At 36.1% G+C, this 26,310-nt stretch overlaps 1 protein-coding gene across 4 annotated transcripts in view; it reads left to right on the top strand.

Moving 5' to 3' along the window:
• The window catches only part of trappc9 (trafficking protein particle complex subunit 9), a 665,954-nt gene that overhangs the window by 243,048 nt on the left and 396,596 nt on the right, over positions 1-26,310 (top strand). For all 4 annotated transcript variants that reach the window (XM_015357321.2, XM_015357322.2, XM_006635851.3 and 1 more), the window contains one exon: positions 21,470-21,622. In XM_015357321.2, the coding sequence (XP_015212807.2) occupies positions 21,470-21,622 (153 nt within the window). The remainder of the gene's footprint in view (positions 1-21,469; positions 21,623-26,310) is intronic.

Below are 26,310 nucleotides of genomic sequence, written 5' to 3' on the forward strand. Positions count from 1 at the left end.
CTTTAAGGAGATAATTATTTACTATTATGATGGATGAATCCTCCTATTCATATATCTTGCTGTCTGCCTGCCTCACTTTCTATATCCAACTAGGAACACATTTCAGGTTTATGATGTATTTTTAGCACATAGTTTTAGTCTTCATAGAACCTTGCTTGCTTTTAGATGTCTGCTTGCTCTTAAAATACAAGGAATACCTTTCAGACTTTTGTAAAACACATACAGTATATACACCTGTTGTACTGGTCACAATTAAGAAATATGTACGTTTCTTTATGGAAACATAAATGGAAAAAAGAAAGAAACATCCACAGCTGTCTATGGCTGCTTTGATCTGTCTGTTGAGATGGATCTGCTTTTCAGCATTATGAAACCAAAGAATTATGGGAATGTGAATATGAATTTCTGTGTCTGAGTTTTTTCTTATGTCTCAGTAATTAATTAATGGAAACCTTTATTACCTGTGCCAGCACTGGTATAGATTTACTGTATGTATTTAAGCCCATTTTCAAGTTTAACTAATTTTTAAACCATGTATTGAATTCCAAAGTTATTAACCTAAAAGTAATGCATATTGTCTAAATAAACCATTATTTGGTACAATCTGCTTAATTTCACTTTGAGACTTCCCAAATCAACACTATATACTGTATACACAAAGCGGTTTAAATGGTCATTTTAGAACATCTGACCCAGCCATTTCAGACCATTTTTTATTAAGGAAAAAAATATTTGTACACTGCTTTTATGTCCGCTTACAACCTGCTTGCCTGCACGTCTTTAATGCAAAATATAGTGCTTGGGTGCATCAGGACTCTGTATGTTAAGGAATCACGACAAGTGTAAATGCAGTGAGCAATGAGATTAGTAAAAACTGCTTTTTACTAATTTAAAATAATTTTTAAAAGTACTCAATGTGGGTAGACATGGCAGTTCAGCGATTAGCATCGCTGGGGCCCTGGGTTCACTGCCAGACCAGGAGAGGTTGTATGCATGCAGTTTGTACTGTATGTTCTCCCTGTTTGGTGTTTCCTTCAGGTGCTGGTTTCCTCTCAAAGTCCAAAGATATACTGGTAGGTTAACTGGGCAAATTAGCCTTTTTGTGAGTGTGTGTGTCTTTGTGTGCCCTGCAATGGACTGGTGATCCATACATGTACTCCACCTTCTGCCTGTTGCTTGTTGGGGTTGGGATAGGTACCGGATTCCCCATGACCATTTATTGGAAAAAGTGGTTAGAAAATTGAAAGATGGATGGATGGATTGATGGAAGGAACGGAAGTACTCTACGCAACTGTTAGACATATCTGTGGTGGATAGCAACGTGATGGACAGCTCAGAAAGAAAAGTGGTTCAGGAATGAGATTGTAAAAAGCAATTTGTTTAAATGTGGTGTTTGTGCTATCTGCTGTCACTTGTTTTCTTTTTGGTAATGCATGCTTGAGTTAGGCATCCCATTAAAATTTCAGATATTCATGTGGTTCAATTTCCTGGAGATGGTTTAATTTCATTCACACAAAAGGCCCTTTGCAGTTCACAGCAGGTGTCAGCTTCTAAGTAAAATTGTTGTAGTACATTAGATAGGTGAGAAGGAAATACATAGAAATTAATCATAGGCAGAAGAAAATAGCACTTCCATCAAATTCAATTGTATGCATAAAGTGAAAAGCTAAATAAGTGCACAATCTGTAAAATAAGATAATATTTAATGATACATTTATAAAGTATAATGGGTACCTCAGATTGAATAAATGTCATAACCAGTGTCCTGAGTTTTTAAGATTGGTTTTGGGAATAATTTATGAATATGCAAATAAATCCCATCTAAAGTTGTAAATATCAACTGGAAGTCTTTTTATAAACTTTCTTTTTGACATTTGAAGAGGAAGAGACTGGATGAAGAATCTATGCTCTGGATTTTACATTTCTAGATGTGAAATGCAGCTGAAGCTGCAGAATGTGAACATGCATAAATGGTTTATAATACCAAAATTAAATGAGGAACCTCGGACATAGGTACTTAGTTTTTTCTTACTTCTGTTTGACTTGCTAACACTGACAAAACAGTTCATCTAATTGCTTTTTGTGAGACATTAAAGGATTGCTTTTTTAGTTTTAAACTAAAAATTGGTGACCCAGTGAAAATATTGGTAAGTGTAATAATGGAATTATGTATCATTCAAATTCAGACATGCTGCTATTTCAAATCCTGAAATGTCAGAATATGTCATTTGAGTTACTTGTCAAGGACTCTGTCAGAAGGAAAATGTCAGCCATGACTATGTAAGACATGCAAAGCATGAATTTAGAGAAGACAAATGTTTTATCAATAAAATTATCTGCTGAAACTAAGAACGTTAAAATGGTTATCTTACCAATGAAAATACAGTGGGGTTTTTTTCAGAGCGATAATGTCTTAATATGACTTTGATATCTTGTCAGAGTAGTATCACAGAGATTAGTTGGAAATGAAAATGGAACTTTCTTGATCAGCAGTTTGTTCTGTGGTCTGTCTTGCTTGTTAGTCTATGTATCCTTGGTTTCACATCTCTGCAATCTGTTAAGTATCAGTCAGATTTCCGCCTTTTAAATGTCTGGCAAGCAGTGAGATATCAGACATGTTGTAGCAGGTGGCTTTTGTCAGATGTGGGCAAGCTTAGATCTCCTCTGGACAGTTTTGTGCTGTGTGTATCTCTTCTTCTGTCCAATATGTCTCAGAATCTGCTTTAATAATTTTCTTGTGCTCCAGACTAAAACAAGTTGGAATGACATAATAAATCACATGCCCTATAAAAATAATCTGGTAGATTAGATCCTGACCTTACAAATGTTTATTTTACAAAAAAAACTATAATTTTACTGTTGTACTTTATGTAGTGTGTATATATATATAGTGCATATAGCCTGTTCTTATTGTTTGTGACAGGCCGCACTTAACTGAACAGTTGCAGGAGTGTTTTTTTAAACAGGCCTTCTTAATGCACATAATCCTGCTGTAAATGTATTAGCAAATAATCCAATAAAGAGAAGTGGAAGGTCACAGAGTCTGTTCTTGGCAGAGTTCCATATCATTTTTATAAAGCTTTGCCACCAAAAATCATTTCTCGCATGTGGGATTTTCCAAAATGTTGCATTGTGTTTGCAAGCATCTATAGTGATGCATTTCTAAAAGGGAATGGTTAATATTTTTTTTAATTGCAACAGAGTGGTGGCACTACAGAATGTGCTATTGTTCTTTATATTGACTGAAAATGTACTATTTTTTGCAAAGGCTATTTTTAAGGTTCATCAAATGTGTAGGCTTGTGTTCTGTCTCAAATGAAGTTTTCATTAAAAATGTGTACATGAGCCACTGCACTGCAGGTCAGCCTGTAACGTCTAATCATCATGATTACAGCTGCAGAGAAACTAATCTCTTAAAAAGGTACAGTAGTTTTCCACATTTTGTGGATTGTGGACTTAATGTAATACATTATAAGTCCAGCATGAAGAATTAAATGAAAGGCACCCTGGTTTGATGGTGCTGTAAGTATTGCTGTCTGACAGTTCTTGGATCCTACTGTTGGTTTGATTCTGGTTTGGGCATATTGAATTCATTTTTTTCTTTCTTAATTTCAATGCATTTACAGTACTATAGTGATCCTGTATGATTTTTGGTGACTTCTTTAAAAATTGAAATCTAAAGGCTTTATGCTTAGTTCTAAAATTGTCGTAACATGCTTTAAGCACTTTAGAATAGTTTTTTTCTTTGTTGTCTGTAATGACTGGATGAGGAATCTGTTGTTTTTTGTATAAAATAAAGCTCCAGCAAATCACAGAAAACAACATTTTTAAAAGGTATTAATGACAGGATACTTTGCATTATATTACACATCATTGTTTTGGGTAACATAATAGGAATGGAACATGGATTTTAACCGTTCTTTTGTAATAAAGCTCTAGACAAGCTTGGCAGATGTCCCTGCTTTAATTGTATTTGATAGATCATATTCATGTTTATGAATCAAAAACGACAAATAAATAATGACTATTTTCTCACCAGGTTTCACAATAGAACAGTACTAAAGATACCATGTATAACTACTGTTTTCTAAACAATTCTCATTGCTCTGCATCTGAGTCTCTTTTTGATTTCCTTGGGCTGTTTATTTTTTGACCTACACAAAGTCAAAAGCAGATAAAGATTTATTGTCTGACATCAATCATCAGTTAAGGTGCTCTGCTCAGAGTAATATTTTTGAGATGTTAACAATGTAAAGAATAAAAGATTAGTCTAATGCGACACCAGAAAAGTACACAAAACCAAAAACTATACAGAAGTAGTTTTGTGAGCAGAAAAATAAAGCCCACACATCCCAGCTACATGCAATGTGCAACTGTCTACTGTGAAATTCTCGAAAAATGTAAAGTAATAGTTTTTGGACGACATGGTAAATTACATAGTAATACCTTAGCTTTTCCCTCCCCATATTGCTTACTTCATATACAGCTCAGATCCATCCCTGATCTTACATTATTGTATGGTTCATTTGGTATCACAATATTGTTGTATTTCTCATTTTCCAGCTTCCCAAATTATGCTGTCACATTCTGTTTTCAGGCCATATTGAAAAATGAAAAATGTCAGTCTGCGTGATTTGTAGGTTTTTGAGAACTGTGTAACAGATTTAAATGGTATAACCCTCCTCAGTATGAACTATTTATCTGCCAGTCATCTTGATTGCTTATATACAGTAGTACTGAGACAGGAAAATGCCTAAGATAGTACCCTCTAGACTAAAGTGGACTTCAGTTATAAGTCAGACTGTTCAGCACGGCAGAAGAACAGCAGATTTCTATCTCTTTTTTTAATTTAATTGTTGTTGAATTTTTGTTAATTGTCGTTAAATTTAATTTGGAAAGCATTACTTAACTTCCTCATGGTTGTCGTATGTGCATAATCAGGCTTCAGTGCAGTGTCTTTCTTAAAGAACTATCACTATCTCTCAAATTAAACTCACCGGTTTTAAGATTGAAAATGGAAGATACTAGTCCCTTCAGCCATTTTTTTCTACATTTGATCTGTGTTAAAGAGCAGATCACGTTACTTAGATCCTCTGCTTCCTTCCAAAACAACATCTTGTTCTAGGATATTTTTTCTTTAAAAAAAAGTTGATAACAAAAACAGGTACTTATGAATACAAATTGGCTGTGTGATGTAGAGGTGTTTCTTAAATCAGATGCCAGTTATTTAAATTAAATTAGATTCATGTCAGCAGTCAGAGTTTTCACTGTTTTTGATCTGTCTCTCTCACCCTATTTCTGCAGCCAAAACACAAACATAAAATAAAAAAGAAGTGAAATTTCAAAGAGACTAGTCTGTCCCCTGTACCAACCACATACAGTACTAATTGTCTAGTGACAGTTCTATAAATTGCTGAAATGTAGTTCTACCTCATTCCCCTATGCCTTCAGATATATCTATCTCAATTTCTGCCTCTCATAATATTTACAAAATAGATAGATTATGTATGGGATGCAAGAATGAAGTACTTCACCGAGTTCAAATTGTTAAAAGTGTTACAAAAAGTGGTCGTGTAATATTTGTTCACCATGAAAAAGCTTGAATTTTTGCAGTTTGAATCTCAATTCAGTAAAACTCCACCACACAATGCAGGCCATACTCTGAGTGCTTCATCGTTTTAATTACTATGATTTTGTTTTAGCTTTGCTTCACACGGTACTTCTTATTTTTAAAATTGTATTTTAAGCATGAATGTATTAAAAAAATATTACATAAAAACAGAAGGAAAAACATTTGGAATAATAAGCATCTCATTATTTTTGTTTAGCTTTATGAGCCTTCTTCATTTGCCTTTCATAAGACAATCATTCCAAATAAATACAGTAAATCTAGCTTAGGGCATTGAAGACTTATAATACACAATTCATATTTATGAATGTGTAGATTTATATATATTAGTTTAAAATGTTTTTGTGTGGTGTGTTTGGACTCAAATTTCTTCACAAATCCAGCTTGCCTGTGGTAATATTATCTTTATTTTAAAAATTCCCTTGCTTCAGTCTCCAGAGGGCATATAGTTTTAAATTCATGTGTGAGCTAATTTGTTGTGTCTTGTCTTTTTTTAGTTTTAGACTGCTATAGCATAGCGCATTTATACCGCAAAGAAACAGCTACAGGAGTGTAGCGTGGACCAGTCTGACTTTGGGTAAGAGAAAAGTATTACACTGTCTTAAAGAAAAGCTACAGTTAAAAATGGTCAAAGACCTCCAAAGAAATAGAAGTAAACATATTTATAAATCCATAGCAGTAATTCATTCATTGCAGAAAAAAAGAAAAACAGTACCATGTTATGGTGGCAAAGTAGTGCAGTGGTTATCATTGGTACTGTACATCACAGTGATGGGGCCCTGGGTTCAATTATCTGCATGGAGTTTTTATGTTCTCCCCATATTTGTATGGGTTTCTTTCAGGCGCCCTGTTTTCCTCCACAGCCTAAAGACTGGTAGGTTGATTGGCTTCTGGGAAAATTGGCCCTGGTGTGAGTGTGTCTATGTGTGCCCTTTGATGCACTGATGTCCCATTGAGGTTGTATCCTGCCTTGCTGGGATAGGCTCCAGCTCCATAACCCTGTATTGAATAAAGAGGTTAGATGGTAAGAAGGTTGGATGGTAATTAATGAAATGGGTTGTCACAAAATAAATAAAACTAGACACTTAATCTATAGAGATTAGTACTTGATTCTATCCTGCATATATAGAACATTTTTTTAAACAGAAGCCATCCAGAAAGGAAATGTAAATGAAAAGAAATAATTTTAAATGATTATGAATTCAAACTGATGCAAATATACAGTATGAAAGGGATTATTGAATTCACCAGTAGCATAGCTGGAAAAACTAGTTTTTTTTTTTTGCATCATGGATATTTTGCAATATTTAAAATGTTGTGTACAATTCTGGTCATAGAGAATCAGTCCAATCCCATGAACATTTCAGGGCTTAAGGGTGCAGTATGTCCTTCTCTGACAGGCAGAAGGAACTGTACCTTTTTAAGTCTTTAATAGAAAAATGATGAGGGAACCTGATTGAAGTATTCAAAATCTAAAAAGCACTGAATCATCTTGCTAGTATCCTTTTTGTGTTATGATTAGCAGAGAAAGGGTGATGGTCGTGCTGAAAAAGTATTTCTTCCTTTTAGTAATGAACATGTTTTAGAATTTGCATCTTCTAGTTCTGGTGTCCTGGTAAAAATGAGTGTCATACAGATTACAAAGTTTAATAGTGTCTTTTTAGCCAAGAGAACTGGTGGCGAATTCTGCCAAAAAACTCATGCTTTGTCGCAGATGGACTTGTTACAACAGAATAACTACTTTCAACCTTTTATGAAACGTGATGCCCACACGGTTAACAGAACTTACAACTCCCAAGAGTTTTCAACACATGTTCTTGATTAATCATCACATTCTGTTGTGGAACATGTGTGGTATGAGCTGAAGAAACCAAGTGACACGTGCAGGAAAAGCAGGCAGAAGGAGGAATTCAGCAAGTGCCTCCTCTTGGTTGTGAAAATTGTTTGCTAAGGTATCCATATTGAAAAATACTTACAAAGCTCTATCGTTCTGAATCCTGTACACCATGAACCATATGTTGCACAGTGAACTTACTAATTGCATAGAAACATATACTGTAAGATAAGATCACTTTATTGGCTATATACAATTTCTTGTATTAGGAATTTGTCTTTTTGCATACCCCAACTTGCTCTCCATGAGAGACACAGTCAGGGAGAGAGAAGCTTGGGGTCAGATTACAGGGTCAGCCATTTATATGGCAGCCCCGGAGCAGTTGGGGTTCAGGGCCTTGCTCAGGGGCCCCAACAGATCCTTAGCCACAGGAGTACCGCACCGCCCGTGTGCGAAACCCCGTAAATTTTTTCAGCTCAATTGCTCACCTTGGATGTCAACTTATCTTGTTGCGCCAGTGCTGAGTATTCGAACTGAGTGTATAAGGTCTCCTGCTGTGCTTACGATAAGTGATGAGCTCAGTGTCTCCTCACATTTGAACTACCCTACTACTGTTGTAATCTGGTGTTTCTAATACAGTGCAATTGGCACTGTTAAAACAATCCCAATGATAACATGCTCAATCTGGCATAGTGTTATGTCTCCCCATATGTGGGGAGGAATTGGGGGTTGTTCCCTTCAACTGAGTCTGCTCCAGTGCGGACTCAGATAAACGTAAGTTTATCTGTGCCCAATTAATTAATCAATCCCACTAATTAGATGATTTAATGCTTTTGCAACTGACAAATCATTTGAATGTATCACAGTCATGAATGATCAACTGAAGGAGATAGTGCTAAAAGTGCTAAGTGCTAGATTGTTATAGAATATAGTATGTTGTCCTTTTTATGTCAAAAGCAGAAGCAGTAGAAAAAGTTAACTTCTTTTATAAGAAGCCATTTTTATAAAGGGATGAAAGTGGGGAAGAAGTTCTCTAGAACTGGTGATAACACGTTGAAATCTATGGGTATGTTTACTCTTAGGAGAAAATGTGACAGTCATCAAGACAAGTAATTTTTATTTTCGACACTAGAAATAAAATGTATATTTAACATGATTAATAGTATTAATTGGCTTTTGGAAGACTGGCCCAGGTGTGAGTGTGTCCATGCTTGTGTCAGTGTCTGCCCTGTGATGGACTGGTGTCCCATCCAGGGTGTATCCTACAGTCTATGAATAACATTTCATGTTTTCTTAAGAACAGTTACAGTATGTACACTTGGAGATTTGTTTATTGTTAGAGCTTCTAGTACCTGTTTCTCTTCTGTTTCTTGTATGCTAAAACCGTTTAATGTACAGTAGCATGTTGTCTTTGCTCAGCCTGAGGCATGTTGTCAGTTTCTTTCTTGATGATCACCTGAGTGAATTATTTATTTCATACATCCGCCCTTTACCTTTCATCATCCAAATGTTTCCCATTATTATGTCTGAGATACCTTGCGTCTGTTTACTGTTCTTTTGCTGTTAAAAAGAACTTTGATTTTCTCTGTTGCAATAAGCTTTTGTATCTCTTCTCTTCCAATGTCAATACTTTCTCACAATTAATTTCCTCCTTTTTTACCATTTGATCCTGTTAATTTAAATCATTTTACGAAGCACTTTCTTTCTCTGTATTTTTATTTATTCTACCATTTAATCCACTATATATTTCAGTAATGGAATGTGCCTTTTGCCTCATTTTTAATTGGTAGTGCACTTACTTACTGTAAGAAGGTGCAATAGATCTGTCAGTGGCAAGGGGGTGGATATGGGGAACATTCACATTGATGCTTCTTACACCCAGCATGTATTTTCTGGTCCTGAAAAATAAGAATCAGTTGCTCAATGTCAAAAAAAAAAAGTTAGGGAGAAGATTATTTTTGAGTCCCTGAAGTTTCTTGCTCAGAACAGACCTTTTCACTGATTTCAAGCATTTGCCTACAGTACTATACCTGTTTTTTTATTTTTCAGATTTTAATGCTTCATTTTTACGTCGCTCATCTCCAGTCTCTCCTAGTAGTGCAGTAACAGGCTAGATGTTAGTCACCGTACATATTCAAAACTGGATAAAGGTGTTGAAAGAGGGTGACCTCTGGGTACACACAACTAATGAAAGAGTACCAGTGTAAACAGTGCATTGTCAGCGTTTGTGGGTTTCTGTTAGTTTATGAAAGTGCATTGTCTGTAAAAGTGTCCAAACTTTGACAGTTCCTATTTTAACTGCATAAGAGTTTATTTTTCTGTCTAAATTTCATGGTCCCTTTTTTAGTCTTGGGTACTTGTGTTCTCTATCCATTTCATTGTCGTTTCTCAAACTTGATGTTGTCCTCATTGCTGTCTGTACACTGAGGACTAGTGACTGAGCTGTGTGTATAGTTTGTATGTGATGGAAATGGCTTTTCTTATTATCCATCCCTAACAAATGCAGGCTGTTGCTATAGCAATGGATTCTTAAAAACCTTCCACATTGTGTTTGCAAAGACAAAGGTCATAATAAGGTGCGCTTTCTACTTACTTTTTTACCGGAGAGGCAACATTACTTGGAGATATTCTCACATCAGTACAGAACACTTCTGAGATTATGTGTACATCCTGGTAGATAGACATGGTAATGGAGAAAGAGAGAATTGTGTGTGACTGTGTGTTTGTATATGCATTCACAGATCCCTGTTTCTCCACCCCCTCCTCCCATCCATCCAGTGCAAATAGTATTGAAGTGTAAGGTGTCCCTTATTGGCACTGAAGCTGTCACCTAGCAAGCTAAAAGGCTTAGAAAAGATGGGTGATGAGCAAATCAGTAAATATCTAACTGTAGTAAGGTGCAGAGTTTTTATTTGTGAAAGGTCACTCTACTCAATAAAAACACTAATATGACATTTCCCAGGACCTTTTTAAACCTTCTTCCTTCTCAGCTCGATTCCTGTGACACAATGATATTAAGTGTCATTGATAGTGACATCTGTCAGTTTAAGTTGGAAGATACATGTTCCCTCTGGTCTTAGTGCTATTGCGAGAATATACCTGTGAGTCTTTTAGTTTAGTCTGTGTAAAATTTTTAATTTTCTTTAAAGAGAACACTTATTGTAGCTTTTTAGACATTGAATCAGCAGAAGCTATGTATACTGCAAGTCATACCTTATTTAAAACAAATCCTACTTCACTTGCATCACCTACAATACTTGAATGTCATTTTATGTTTCACCGCAAACAACCCTTTGTAGGTTAATGAAATGCAGTTCATTTTCCAAAAAGCAAAATGTCTGGTGTTTCAGATATATTCTTCTGACGTTTTGACTGCCATGAGCATGTGTATCATGTAATTGCAAAGATTTAACTGTTATATGTGCCTTTTCCATATTAGAGGAAATACATTTCAAGCAAAAAACTGTATCGCATATATATAAAAGCTCTTTATTGTAGGTTTTGAAGATATAAAGGTTTTTAAAGGTACCTCACAATCCATTGCTAAGGTAACTCTAAAAGTACTGTAGGTACCTTCTCACAGGGCTTATTGGTGCTCTCCTTTGCATAGCAAGAATGTGTGCTGTTTGTAACTCATTAGGCTTAAACAACCATCACCAGGATAAATTATTGAGACATACAGTTCTGTAACATGGGTTTATAGTATAAAGAATATTGCAATTTTAGTATTCTCCCAGTTATTGTCAGAGAAAAATGCTGATTAGGTATCCTATTTAATTGTAGGCTTGCCTGTCTCTCATCACTGATTATCATATCATCAGTCGTTTGTTTTTACAAAATATTGTTACATTTGAGAGATCAACCATGATATTTCTCAACAGAACAAACTTGTTTCTCTCAACTGTTATCTTTTACTTTGTAATAGAAAATAATTGGGTTAATTTATCACAGTGTGTTGCTGAATATTAACTTTAGTACTGTTTTTTGCCTTTTCAACATGTTTTCATATTCAGATGAGTAAATGCCATAAAACATAATGAAACCAAATACGACAGACCTCTCTTTGATTAGACACTGAATTAACGAAAGAGATTTCATGCACAGTATCCCAGAAAGCAAAATATATAAAGTATTCTATAGTAAGAGTGAGATGGCCTTTTATTTCCAAGTTACAAAATGCTGATGTGTAGAAAACCTTTGTGCATATTAGTTGGAGAGAGGAGAAGAGAGATGTAATTTGCAGTGTCTTGCATGCATCCTGAGACGCCTGTGTCATGTTAATTGCATGACGGATTCTTCCCACGTCTTACCTGTCAGGAACCACATCTGGTCCCCTCAGTGATCATAAGCTCAGTCAGTTCCGAGTTGGCGACACTTTTCCGCTCCATTTCATGAGCACTGTCCCAGCTGGGATTGTCTAGTTCATAAGGAACTCTTCCTACATCGGCTTTTTCCCCATGTGCATCCTTTTCATGCCGGCGTCCGTCTCACTGGCTTGACAAGCTTCCTTACTGATGGAAATACAGCTCCGTACTTGCTGCCAACACAAATTAGCCCATTTTCTTGAACAGAATTGAATACGGTTCAATTTGTTGTGTGTTGTGTTTTTGAGATCAGGGCTTAGTAGAGAGAGTTACCTATCAATAAATTGTATCAGACCTCTAGGCTTAGAAAGTTTCACATTGACTGAAGTAATCTGCCCCATCGCTATTGTGGGTTTGTGTAGATAAAAGACACCAGTGAGTGTTGCAGCTTTTGGCACTTCTGGCTGTTGAGGGATTTATCATCTTTCATTACAGAGAGCATTATTGTCTCTCCCTTTTGTGGTTTTGACATGTTTGCCAACATTACTGTAGAGTTTGGGTGAAAAGCAATTGTTCTGTCCAGAACTGCCTAGAGCTTTTTTCGCATTTTGATCAGTCAGGAGACAAAAGGTTGCAAAGAAAAGCCCTGTATGTTAATTGCTTTGGAAAACAACTCTCATCATGATCAAATCTTACAGCTTTTGGATTGTAAGAAATGTAGTTTAAGACACATAAACACGGTACAGTTATTAACAGAATTCCTGGAGGATGATGTTCTTGTATTAAACATTATTATTCACCCAGGTGAAGTTGAAATCCATCATTTATGATTATTTTCCCTTATCAAGAATGCACACAATGTATCCAAAGTTTTTATTAAGTGTATGTACAATATAACCAACAATGATGTATGTGTTAGCACAATAAAATAATTAGACCTCACACAGTAAAGCTAAAAGTGCACAAAAGAAGGAAATACAGTAGAAAGAGCTAAAAATAGCAACCATATATTGATATACATCAAGCAACAATGTGAACTCTCCATTCATCTTATGGTCTAGGTTATAAATCTGTAACCTTTTAGTGTGACAGCCAAGAGCTGTAAGATGTCCTGGTATACTAAAAGAAAGGCACTGGTGATTTTTTTATTTACAGTACTTTATTTATCTTTCTCATTTAAGACGGTTCTCTTGTCATTTTCGGCATTGTTCTTCTTTGAAACATGAGCAACTGGAAGCATGTAGTGTGAAGCATGTAGCATCACATCTAAGCAATTGGTACTTTTTTTTACCAAAGGGTCAATATAGCTGGAGCAAACCAGTCATGTTGTCAAAACCTCTCCTCCAGAAAACACCCAAATGAGATCCTCAGATCATTAAGCTAGTAGCAAATAATCAAGCTAAATGGTCTCACATCATATTAAAATAATTAAGATCAATTCTCTTGTCAATGTGTACATTACCTGAGAAGGATGATGTTGAATGTTCTATTTTTGAGAGTAAATCAGCATTAGAGAGTGAAGTCTTATAATTCCTTAGCACTTTTTACAGCCAATTTCATTTGGGTTCTTTATCATCCTTCCACAGTAAACCTTTCTGATAAAGGGCCTCGCGCCACATTTTGCATGATCCTGATCATTCCGAAACCAGCAGGCTGCCATGCTGTTTCTCCCAGATTTAAGCAATGAATTTAAAAATAAATCCCTATTCCCTTACGCCCAGACAGACCAAATCTGTACCCTTTTCCTTTCAGCAGCACTTACAGATCTGTTTGCATTGAAGCCTGACGGTGTAAGAAGCCAGACTCAGAGTTCAGAAGCTGTTGCTACAGAAGGTTACCAGAGTCAGCCGCAGTCTAAAAATAGACTCCTGATGAAGGAGACTGCATTTTAAACATTTTTCTCTTCTCTGCCAGCCACTGATCTCAACTGACGAGCAGATGCACGTGAGCTAAAAATAGCTCCTCTGTTGCTCTCTCTCTCCCCCCACTCCTGTTCTGCACTTTCCTTTTTTTTCCTTCCAAGCTTTTCCCTAGTGCAATAACACAATTACAGGCTGTTAGAGCCAGAGCAAAAGGTTTTGATAAAAAATTCTTCTCCCTGGTGTCTTTTTCCCTAATGGGTTCCTCTGTTCATGCTTGAATTATGGATTCTACAGCGTTGTTTAAAAGAAACAGCGAAAGAAAAAGAAAGCAACTGAGTAATATTACCATTGGGAATAAATGTGACTACAGGAGATGTAATGGATGTAATTGCATTATAAATCATTATTTGTAAATCAACAATTTGCATGCGAGTAGACTGATACATGCAGTCTTTTTTCAGAAATGGCTGCTGAGAACTACAACTGCTTTTTTTAATTAAAAAAACACCAAATGGGATTTTTTACTCAGGAACATGGTATAGTTTGACCCCTAATGGCATACATGATCAGATAATAAGCAAACCTCGTAACCTTTAGGAAAAACAATTGCACTGAAAACACGTTTTCTCCTTCTTATTTTGAGTTGTCTTATTTGGAATCGTAATTTAAGGTTTCTGAAGTAATATCCCTGGCTTTCCTTCTTCCCCTCTAGTACTGCAGGGCAGTCCTCCTCAAAGGACCTCTTTAAAGCTTTTGATATTGATTAGTTTCAAACACCGCTGCTCAATAGAATGACATTTTGTTCCTAAACCTCTGGGTCCACGTAGTATTATAGAGTGAGACGAGGTTTGTGGAGAGGAAACGCCTTTTTTCAGTCTCATGTTTTGAAGCAAATGTGACCTTATTTTCTGCATGCAAGCCTCATACTTTTCATGCATACAAAACTGTATATCATTCTGGAAATTGTTAATAAAAAAGCTTTTGCTTGGATAACAATAGTTTAAATAAAAAGATTTAGCAGAGTTTATTTACCGATTTGGTCCCAGATGCAATCAGTTTTCACAGCTGTTATATCTTTTATTTGCATTTGTTTTTTGAAAGAGGGAAATGAATGGGTAACATCTTTGCAAGTGGCACCCCAGCCAGCCATTTCCTGGGTATAATGTTACAGTGGAGGGTGCAGGAGCAGGCTGTGGTGTTCTTCTCCTTAACCACATCTACAAAAATCAAAGAATCCAGCTGAAGTGAGCACGTCGGTAAATGTCAGAGCCGGAGACAGAGGGGTTGTGCGGGGTTAAGCAGATGCTCCGTTCTGAGGAGGGGGTTGACACAGTCTGTCAGCAGGGGCGCTGTTGTCTTACTGCTGCATGCACCACACGGAGACAGACCCCCCCCCTCCCTCCCTCCACCCCACCATGGGCTCTCTGTCACACTGCCAGACTCAGCCGACTCTGTGCACACCTTTCAGCTCCTGATCCAAAGACCGCATGTCTGCAGAGCTGTGGGATCACTTCCAGTTCCTCCCTTTCTGTATGGCTTGTATGTGTTTTCCTTTCTTCTAGCTGTCAAACAATAAGAAATTTGTAGTGTGTGGGGCTTCATAAGAGCACTCTTCTGTTTCCTTTCCTGGCTTACACTTAAGCATTTAAGGAAAATGAAAAGAAAAAAACCCACACTGAAAGATTTCCTTCCTTTCTTCCTCTACTTGGATGTAGAATGAGCCTACACCTTGTTAGTGTTTTAATAACTGCTAATTGTTCTTGTGTGCTGAAAATCCTTTTCTTAGCTTGTTGTTCATAGGTATCTGAACAGTTTATTATTAAAGTACGATTCCGATGTGTAATCACACACATGCTTGGCTTTTGGAAGCTCAATGTAAATTCAGAAGACCTACATACATTCAAAATCAGCAGTAGCTCATAGTGAGAAAAACAGGAAGAGAGTTTAATTTAGTTTTTGGATTCTTTTATATTTTTGTTTACATAGCGCTAAAGTAAAAATGGAGCTATGAGGTAATGAGGCTCCTTGTGTTTCCTGAGTTATGTAGGTTTATAAATATTTTTTGTAAAACCGATTTAAATGGGTGGTGTTCATGTATTTCATATGCATTCTCTGTAAAATATCATTTGTATCTTTTATATCATTTTGCATTACAAATAGCTCTGTATCTTTCCTTTTTTTGTGTTTAGTGAGAGCCACCCTGTACAATATATACTGTATAAATATTATTTCTTTCAAAAATCTGATCCAGGAATATATCGTAGTTACAGTATAGGAACTAGGAGGATTCAGCACATGCATTGCATAACAGGACTTTAAGCACTGTTCTACTGTATAATGAATATATGTATGCTTTTTTGTCTTTTGTTACAATATACTATTTTTTTCAAAAGATAAAATGCATATCAGATAAAAATAAAACAATACAGCTTCTTAAAAATCCTACATGTTTAAGCCCCGGCAGCAGTATCTGCCCTGAAAAATAAAATCAACATATGTACATTTTTTTTCCCGATATATTGTGAGGCAGATGGGTAAAAACCAAAGAGGTCATTCTGTCAATTTGGCAGGTACTATTATAATCATCTGTTTTTAATTATTACCATGATAATGATGTTAATTTTGTATTCTGTGGTGCATATCTCAGCAGCTCTCCAGAAGTTATTACCTTGAGTTAAATACTTTAAAAAGAAAAAAAAAAGATTAATGTTTAGAGAGCTTTAGAGAGCTACACTAAGTATGGATGCATAAATCAATTGCTGTTCATAAGCTACCCTACTCATTGCCTTTCTACATCAGACAGATATCTGAGTCACTACCTCAGACTGTCCTGAGCCACTGAATTCTGAGCTTTTGGGTGAAAACAGTTCAATAAGGGCCCAGCAGGTGACTTTAAAGTGTTGTGTGTGACGGAACAGAATCAATGGAGGAGCTGGTGTCAGCTTGGGAAAGTCCCGCAGATTCGGCACGGCCCCGTCTAGACAAGAATATGAGGAGGGATGGAGGAAGGAGAGCCAGTTCTGCTTCCATTTTCCCTCTTGCTTCCTGGCGCTGTGTTCCTAGGTCAGCGAGGACAAGGTGGCGATTATCCGCTTTGTCTGTTCTTCAGGACAGTGGTGCCTCAGGGGAATTTTCCACTTCATGTGTGGGGATTAAGGCTGTAAAACCTCTGCTGCAGGCCTAGATTGCTGCGTGAATGAACGCAGCCAGTGATTAAAAGATGGTTAATAGACCAGATTAGCTCCCTGTTCCAGCTAAATCCCTCAAAGATGCTGTGGTCCTGCAAGTCACAGAATCTGAAACGGCCTTTTAACCCTTTCCTCCTTAATGAGGATACCTACCTGACAACTTTAATACGCCAAATTAACTTTGACTGATTTCGTATTTTCTGGGAGAGGTAGAGGCCTATCTTAGAGCAGCAAAAGCGGCTACTTGATAAAGCTTCTAGGAGAAGGGACCCACTCCAGGCAATATTTCTTATTCATGCTGTAATGCAGCTGCTCCTAGTGTACAATTTTGCCTGTCACTAATACCGTATTTTTTCATCACTGATGAACAAAGTAGAATGAAAACAATAAAAAAGAAAAAAAAAATAAGAGCTCAAATCACAGAGAAGGCAATAGGATATAACCAAATTGGACGGGTGGTCAAGATGTCAGAATATGTGGTAGGCATCCTGTCAGTGCAGATGATTAATGGAGTATATTCTAAACTTATTTAGAATTTAATTACAGTTTTTAACAGGTTTTCAGCAATGAGAAATCAGCCTGGGGAACATGCATGTCATGCTCAGTACAAAGCAAAAACAAGATAAGATAAAATATTTGAAAAACCCAGGACCTGTATTAAACAGCCCAGCCTCTAATTTATTAATCTTGGATTGCTTCACAGAGACAGGGCTTCAGTTTATTTGGCTATGAAGCAGACTTTTAACGCATTAGCATTTGGCATGTTAAGCTTTATAGATTGTTTTTTTTCACCGATATGCCCAGTAGTGCCCATAACCCTTCAGTTTTTGAAGGATGTCAATTTCACATCATATGTTCTTATTACAGCATTTAAACTATAAGGTTTGTGTTTCTTTGTTGCTAGATGTTAAAGATAACCTGGATTATCTCTTTTTCTATTGAAAAGGTAGGTTGATAGATTTTTAGCATTCATCAGGCTAGATTTATTGGATATGTAATATTAGAAACGGTAGAAGATGAAGTTTGAGGTTTTGAAATGCACTTGTAAGCTACCACCAATATGGCGGTTTACATTAAGAGTTCATTCCTGACCGATGTGGTGCTTTTGCTGCTTTATTTTAAGTTATGCCTTCTTATAGTTTGCTAAGTCACTACACATGGCATGCGTGGTCTTTTCTAAATGGCCTTTATGACTAGGTTAATTGGATGAAGTCTTGTGTGCTTTAGCATGAGCCTGGTATATTACAGTCTACTCTTTTTCTGTTTTAAACCATAGTGCATAGGAACAGAAACCTTTCATTCTCTTTGTACAGAGCCTTGATTATTGTTTAATTTCTGCTCCTCTTTGTTGTTAGGGCCTGTTAAATGATAATTTAACAATTTTTGCTTTGAGCTTTCCTCAAGGGTAATCTGGAGTGCCTTGAACAGGACTGTGTACAAAAAACACAGGCCTCAGTGTTTTGTTTTCCACATCCTTAACATGCAGTGTGCCACTGCCTTTTATATTTTTTGCATATTGCATCAAAGGTAGAAACCAGACAAAGCTGGAGAGAATTAGCCCTCCGCATTTGCGAGCACACGGCTTTATAATTCATTTACAAAACAAAATGATACTTTACATCAAAGAAATGGGGCTCCGCATCTTAATTAGCTGAGACGCTTCCCAGCTGAATTCCCGTTCTTTCCTTTTTTTCCTCCCCCCCCCCCCCCCATTGAGTTTTTTTCACAAGGTGTAGAGGGGATGGACATCTTTAATCTTAATGAAGCTTGGCTTTTTCCTGCTCTCTTTATAGATGCTTAGAAAGTGTAATTGGAAACAAGGTAGTTCAACCAGCAAAATAACATTATAGGATCAGATGAAGTCATGCATAGCGTTTTCGGGTGGTTTTAATGCCAGCTTACAAGGCTTTGTATACAACACGGTCAAATAAGGCAGGTGTGTGGGATGTATCTGCACAGTAGGTTCTGTATCTCACCGAGAGCTCTTTGCATGCCAATGAAAATGATACAACTGTGGAACTTAAATAAAGCTACAGTATCTCATATGCCAAAAAAGAAGAGGAGACATTTTTTTATTTACTACGAAGCATTGTTTTTGCACTGTTTCTTCATTCATGTTAAGGAAGGGAGTAATTGAGATGTTGAAGATGTGTATTTAAATATTTTCCTTGGAAAATTTTTCATACTTAACATTCTGGCTGAATTGTAGTAGCCACTACAGTGTTAACCAAAGTGAAGTACACAGGTAACATTATCTACAGGTGTTCTCAAAGTTGTACAGTATATCGAAGACAGCAAGCTGAACATTTGAATGAAACATCACTCACGTGATGTTGGATTCACATGCCAGTGATTTAAACAATAGCTTGTTGTTTAATCTGTTTTCATGTTTTCAGTAAGATGAGGTCTCAAGCAAGGTTGAAGAAGAAACATAAGAAAAAAGTATGGGCATGCATAATTACTAAACACAGCATGTGGAAAAAGCTTATTCTTTAATGAGTAAGTCTGCATGATTGCTGAATTAGCAAGTGCCTTTATCATAGAGGCTGTTGAAGTCAATTTAGTTTGCACTTAGGAGGTGATGTATGGAAGGAAACTGTTTTATACCCATGATAGTTTTGCACAACCAGCTTGTTTCAAAAGAAATGTGAGGTCATCGCATGTTTATCTTGATGGAGAACCATTTCAATTCCTCTTAGCTGCAAGACCTAATGAATATTACAGTAGAACTTTCCTGCTATACCAGAGCGTTTGAAAAATTGAATGTCCCAAGGCAGCAAAGATGATGACTTTTCAAAACCCAGGGAAAAGTCCACTGCTATCTGCTCTTTGTTAAGGAACGTACTTATTGAAACTCTCTCTCTTCTAAAACAAATTAAAAGTCACAGGCAACCAGGAGTGACTACAGTGTTTGTACATTCAAATCCTGCCTGAGAAATTAGTTTAATTACAAACACAGCACAGGTGAAATCTCTGAACTTTACCTCTAATTAAATGAAAGCTTGTGCACATCCTGTGCGATAAGAACCTGCTGCAGTGTCTATAATCCCTTGACTTTTTAACTCAAGAGAGGGCTGTCTCCTGACATGCTCTTCTTCGTGCTGCGGGCAAATGCTTTTTTAGTTAACTTCAATTTGTTTTCATTTGATATGATTAGTGACTTCTCTCCTGTGTTATATAATTGCTATTGATGGGATTATTGTTCTTGCTCCCAGGCTGCCACTTAACTGTTGTGTAAAGATCTGCTTGCTGTCTTGTCTACAGTGAACATTATTTGATTACATCTTTTTCTTTTTTTCTTGTTTTACAAAAGAGTGCTTTGCAAATAAACTGTTTATCTCAGTGGAAGGCATCAGAAAGGATATTAGCTTTGTTACTACTGTACAAGTGGCAGTTTAGTTTAGCAGACATTTTTGTGTTTGTGAGTTTCCCCCGTAAGTGGCAGTAATTTGAAAGAGAAGCGCTCACACATATCATTTAAATGGTTCTTAGAATCGCATTTGGATTGTGAATGGAAATTTTTAATAAGTACTCTATTTCTTAAATATGCTTTTTTGTTACTTATTAAGTTACTCTATTTCACATTGTAGTGTCATCAGACTGTAATACTATACATGCAGTGGAGAAGTTCTTTAACAATTCTGTCGTTTAATTTTGCTTGGGTTTCGGATTATGGGATGCAAGGAAAAATAACCTAATAAACAAGCTTGGATTTATAGTATGTTCTTAAATGGAAATATATGACAGCATTTTGTTAAAAGTGCAATGTGTTTTATTTTTCTCCACGACAGCATGCTGGCCTGAAAGTTGAAGGATCGGTGGATTTAAACCAGTCACCTCTGCAGTCACACATGGCCACCTTGCTGCTATTTATATCTTCTTTGCATCATCATACCTTTCCTGGAATGTAGTACAGAGAGCAGTTGTGCTGTAATTGGCTCTAACACAGCAGTGTGGCACACAGAAAACAGCAGTGTGCAGAGCGAAATCAAATCTCAATGGTCCACACTCCACCCTTCTGGGAAGCATACTGCTCTCTAACTGCGGTCATTAACCTGTAACATCTCACAGTCAGAGACATTTATTGCAACTAGATTGAGTATCACTTCAGAACTGACACTTCTTGATAATAGTGACAGACACACATAAAGTACAGTACAAAGAAAATTAGCTAGATTTGTTTCATAACAGGTAGCTTTTTGATGTTTTCTCACAGTAAACTTCCATTAACATCTTACAATAACGCAAAACATTGTTCTCTACCTGTAAGCTGTGTCCTGCAAAAATCACATCTGTGAATTTATTGCACAATACAATTGTAGAAGATACTAAAAAACAAATAGTTGAAACAATTGAAAATGTTTGATCGTGTCTTGTATTGCTGTCAGGATAACCTATTTTCTCTTCAGTGACTGAATCCCATACTATAAGTGAGAAAGTAAATTATCTGAACAACACTCCCTTTGTGCAAAAAGAAATAAAGCCATGAACTCATTAAAAGGAAAACGGTGTGTTAACTTGGTGAAAAAGTATTCTCAAACTTCCAAAACTGACTTCAAGGACGTTATAAGGAGCCGCGCCATTAAAACGATCTTGAATCTTGTCCTGCTTCAAGCTAACCACTTGTACTGTATTTTTGTCTGATTTTGTAGGATGGCGATTCAGGTGAACAAGTTTGATTTTGAGAGTCTTCCTGAGCCTGGTGATGAGAGAGCCCAGTTTACTAACCTGAAGCAGCTGGAGGAAGAGAGACAGCAGGCCAGGGGGTACGAGATCAACAGCAAGCTGGACATCTGCTGGAAGATCATATCCTTTTCCTATGCTTCTCTTTGGTGTGGCCTGCTGTCACAATTTTGGATATGTGGTACTTAAATCAGCTTTGTGTGGGGTTTAAGTAATTCAAATAGGGTTCCATCGAAAGCACTGTAATAGGTTGTAATGCGTTGTAATGATACTTGTCGATGGGTAGGATTCTGTTTCCCAGACACACTTAGTATCTGCTCCAAGGAAAACTGTCACTAAGTAGCAATTTTGGAAGTTTGTTACCGATGCATACGTTACGACTTGATCTTATTCCGACAACATAAAAAGAAGTATTACGTTTAAATGTGGAAGACAAACATGGCTGTGTGCTTTAAATCTGTGATCTGTGATTGAAAAATAACATTTTTAACAAAACAAATTGTTTTTTTTAGTAACTTTCTGTTTAAGAATTTGAACAGAATCTTTACAAGATGGATATACAGTACAGTGGAAATCATTATACCATTATTTATATTGTATATTGAGAAAATTTCAGATTAAAAATATTAAGTTTAAAATGTTTTAAAGCCAACTAAATCTACAGTAAATTACCTGCCTGAGAGTCATGAAAAGGATATATTCTTTGATAGAATCTGTCTAATCTAATTGTTGCACTTTATTTCATAGAGTTGCATGTTAAAGATTTGTAGGATATCCTTCAAATGGAACACGTTCTCAGTTTACGTATTCTTTATAATAAGATGTGTTTTTATCCTGGCATTGTACAGGATTATTAACCTTGTTTAAAATTTGAAGAAAGGAATTTGAATTAGAATATGCCAAGATCATTTAGAGTGATGGTGACAAATCACCTTCATTCACAGGTATGTTAATACTTTTAAAGTTTTTAGCTGTTGGTATTAGGGTTCATTCTATAGTGGAGAATCAGTGGACATCTGGCCAAGTCCTGCCCATTGCCATCTGGCCTGTCGGGAGCATTTGGAAAAAACATACTCCAAATGTTTTTTTAAAATAAAAATAATGCATACGTTGTTACATTCAGGTGTGTTAATGGTGCAGTGTAGGGTAATGTTGGAAAGGACGTACAGTAAGTGACTGATTTTCTGAAAAGGTGTGTATGGTGTCAATCCCTCCATTCCTCCAGATCTTACAACATATTTGATATGTCTCAAGTCATTTTATACTTGTTGAAGTTCTAGTTTGCATGGTTATTTAATAAGAAAAGGGTTTTTCAATTCTAAGCTTTTAAAGTATAAAGTATACTGTTTACTGCAAGCAAAGTGCAATATTCTTTGAAGAAAAATTGACAAATTATGTTTTGTGAGGATGAAATGCCTGTCCATTTGCCTGATTTGTGGAGAAATGATTTTTGACAAGAAACATCTAATATAGAAAGAAACTGCAAAAAAATAAATCGAAGAATTGTTAGATCTCCATTTAGACCAAAATAAGGAACCTATGATGAATTTATGCAGCGGGAGCTTTTCAGAAGATCATAAAAGGAGATATTGTTACGCCATCCATTAATTGTAGAGAGAACTTATTGTATCACAAGAAAATCTTGGCCTTACTCAGAAAGAGAATTTGTAAGGGCTGTACATTATTACTACCATCCCTGACTAAATAAAAAATTAGAGTTATTAGAAAGCGTAATAAGCTTGCAATTTCTTCTTGGACATCATCAGATCGAATGAACAAAATGATCTGGTAGTGTATATTGAAATGACTAGGAAGGATTCTACAACCAATTTTGAGTTCTACTCCCTAGCTATGAATCAGATGGCAGACCTAACAAATACTGGGCAGCAGGCTATTTTTATGTGCGGGATTACACCTGATTGTATGATTCAAGAGGATTTGCTTTCTTTTGTATCAATGCTTGGCACGAACAAAGGAGAGAATATTTTTGAGAAGGTTACAGTATGTCAGCTGTAAAGAGTCTTCAGTTATTATTTGAAAAATGTCAGTGGTCTTACTATTGATGCGGCGGCAAGTGTGGTGGGGTCTTGAAGGGAATTAGTTGCCCTACTCAAGAAAGAAAACACCTTAGCCTTGATCTTGATAAGTTGATATTGCGTCCTTGACTTTATTGTTTAAGAAAATCTATGTGCAACTGAATAATGTAATGGTGGCAGTAGTATCATGCTTTATTTTTTTAATAGAGAATTAAACAGTCAATAGTAGCAAAACAGATGAACGACATAATTGTAAAATCACAGTATATTGTATATTCTAGAAGGGTCCAAGCTAGGGTTATGTTAACAACATGTTGATTTGTTATTTCCTGGAAAATGAAATTTGGCCCAGTGTTGCAGTTTTTGCTAAACCATGTGCCTGTCAATCCAAAATGGTCAGAAATCACAAGTTAGAAAACGCCCTTTCTTCATGCTAAATAGTTATATTTTTTTCATTGCAAAACAAACAAAACAATGGTTTTGGCCAAACTGTAGTAGTGATTGTAATCCTAACCTGTAAACAGCTCAAAATGTGCTCAATTTATACGTCATTTCAGCAGCAGGTTGCAAAATAAGATGTACTGGAAATTTTGAATAGATTCACAGCAGTTACCTTTTGAAGTACTTTAAAACTGCTACTTCAAATGTTTATAACTAATTTGGAGTCATGGAGTATCTTGACCTGAGCTGAGCTAGGGTTAGGGTTGGGATTTTAACAACATGTAGACATTCTGTGATGTTTTTGCTGTGTTTTGGGAAGCATTTGAAATGCAGTTTTGTTTTGTAAGTTCCTGGAAAAAGAAATTTGGCCCAGTGTTGCAGTTTTTGCAAAGCCTGTCAATCCAAAATGGTCAAAAAAAAGTTAGGAGAAACACTCCATGTTTCTCCATGTTAAAAGCATGTATTGTTTGCATTGATAGCCACTGTAGTGGTAACCTGTAAATGGCTCAGACGTGCTCAATTCAAAAGCCATTTCAGCAGCAGGTTGCAAAATAAGACGTACTAGAAAATGAAAATTGGTTCACAGCAGATGCTGTACCTTTAAAGTCCTTTAAAACTGCCACTTTAAATGTTTCTGACTGATTTGGAGTCAGGACGTAACTTTTTCAGTAGTCTTCGAAGCCAAGGTTTTTTATATATGTTCTAGAAGGGCCCTAGGTAGGGTTAAGGTTGGGATTTTAACAACACCTGCCGGTTTTGTGATGTTTCTACTGTGCTTTGGGATACAGGAAAAGTGTTGTTTTGTTGTTTCCTCGACAAAGATACAAGTTTTATCTATAGGAAGAAAACTAGGTCTTATAGGATGTAGTTTCTTTATAATGTGGTGTTGACATATAAAAGTGAGGGTTACAGAAACACAATGAATCGTGATAATCTACATACTGTATGTACATCAAACTTTCTTTCCTGTGTTTTTTTTTCAGCAGGGTATCATGATATAATTAACAAGCTGCCTCTGGTTCAGTAGGATTATTTTATTTTTGAGGTGATATTCTTTTTACTTTAGCAAATTAATGTTTAAATTACAATGTGTAGTATAGGCAATATGATTCTTAAAGCATGTACCGATTGTTCTGGCCATATTCATCCTGATAATATCTACCTAATTTACAGTTGAAGTACAAATGTACTGTACATTTTACTGTAGTATTCGTTCTTCACTTCATTCAAATTTGAAGTCATTCAACGCTAAGTAATCACAAACGTAACTAAAAAAGGGCAACACGATCAAAAATGTGTCAACAAGAGAGTATGCCAGGGACTGTACAAATTTGACAAGATGTCAGAGTGGAAGAATGGGGATTAAACATTTTCTCCATCTTTCCAAGTCTGAGCCGTTGATGTGCTGTACAGTACTTGGCAACTTTTCTCTGCTGGAATTCTGCAGATTCAATGCAAGCGCCAAAGAGTTTTGGATCTTGAGGAAACATATTTGGAAATTAATGTTATGTTTGATATGCTGTGAGCAGTTTCTGTCAAGTCTTTAGCTTGACTCAGATTGTTGGCTGCATGCCTAATTAACAGTTCTGAATTTGGAAAAAAAAAGTTCTGAATTTGTGAGTATAAACACCTACAATTTCTCTATAACTAGACACGAGAAGAAAACGCCATCTCAGTCATCTCTGGTGAGTTTAACATGTTATATTTCTTGCTTTCTAAAAATAATCTAAATTAAGCTCATTTGGTATGTATTGGGAGAATTTATACAGTATGTATTTAGCCTGGGGTTGTTTTTCTTCTGGGTCAATGGACAGTTGTAGAAAAAAAGATTTTCCAACACTGGATTAACTTTGCCAATTAATATTAATTTCCAAACCTAGCCATTTCAGAGGTTTTATATATATATATTATTATTATTATTATTATTGTTATTATTATAATTATTATTATTATTATTATTATTGTTATTATTAATAATAGGTTAGCTAAATGATATAATGGTGTAGCAACTTGAAGGTTTGAGAAAAACAAGATTGGTTTCAATCTCATGCCTAAGTAGCTGCAGATTCAAAAACACCACCTAAATTTACTGTATATGTTCACTGATTGCCTTTGAATTGCACTCTGTATACATCACAAGGCCCGACTTGAGCCTGTCTAGAGTCACATGTTTTTTCACATCAGAGGAATCTCGTAGCATATCTGTCATCGTATTAAGGGCAGTAGTAATTTAGTGTGTAATCTTTTGAAACACACATGCCAAGGAATATTTATAACTGACTGCGAAGGTGTAAAATCAAATCACATTTTGCTGAGAAAGCAACAAGGGGAAA

This window comes from Lepisosteus oculatus, chromosome 10 (assembly GCF_040954835.1).
Source record: "Lepisosteus oculatus isolate fLepOcu1 chromosome 10, fLepOcu1.hap2, whole genome shotgun sequence".
Classification (NCBI taxonomy): Eukaryota; Metazoa; Chordata; class Actinopteri; order Semionotiformes; family Lepisosteidae; genus Lepisosteus; species Lepisosteus oculatus.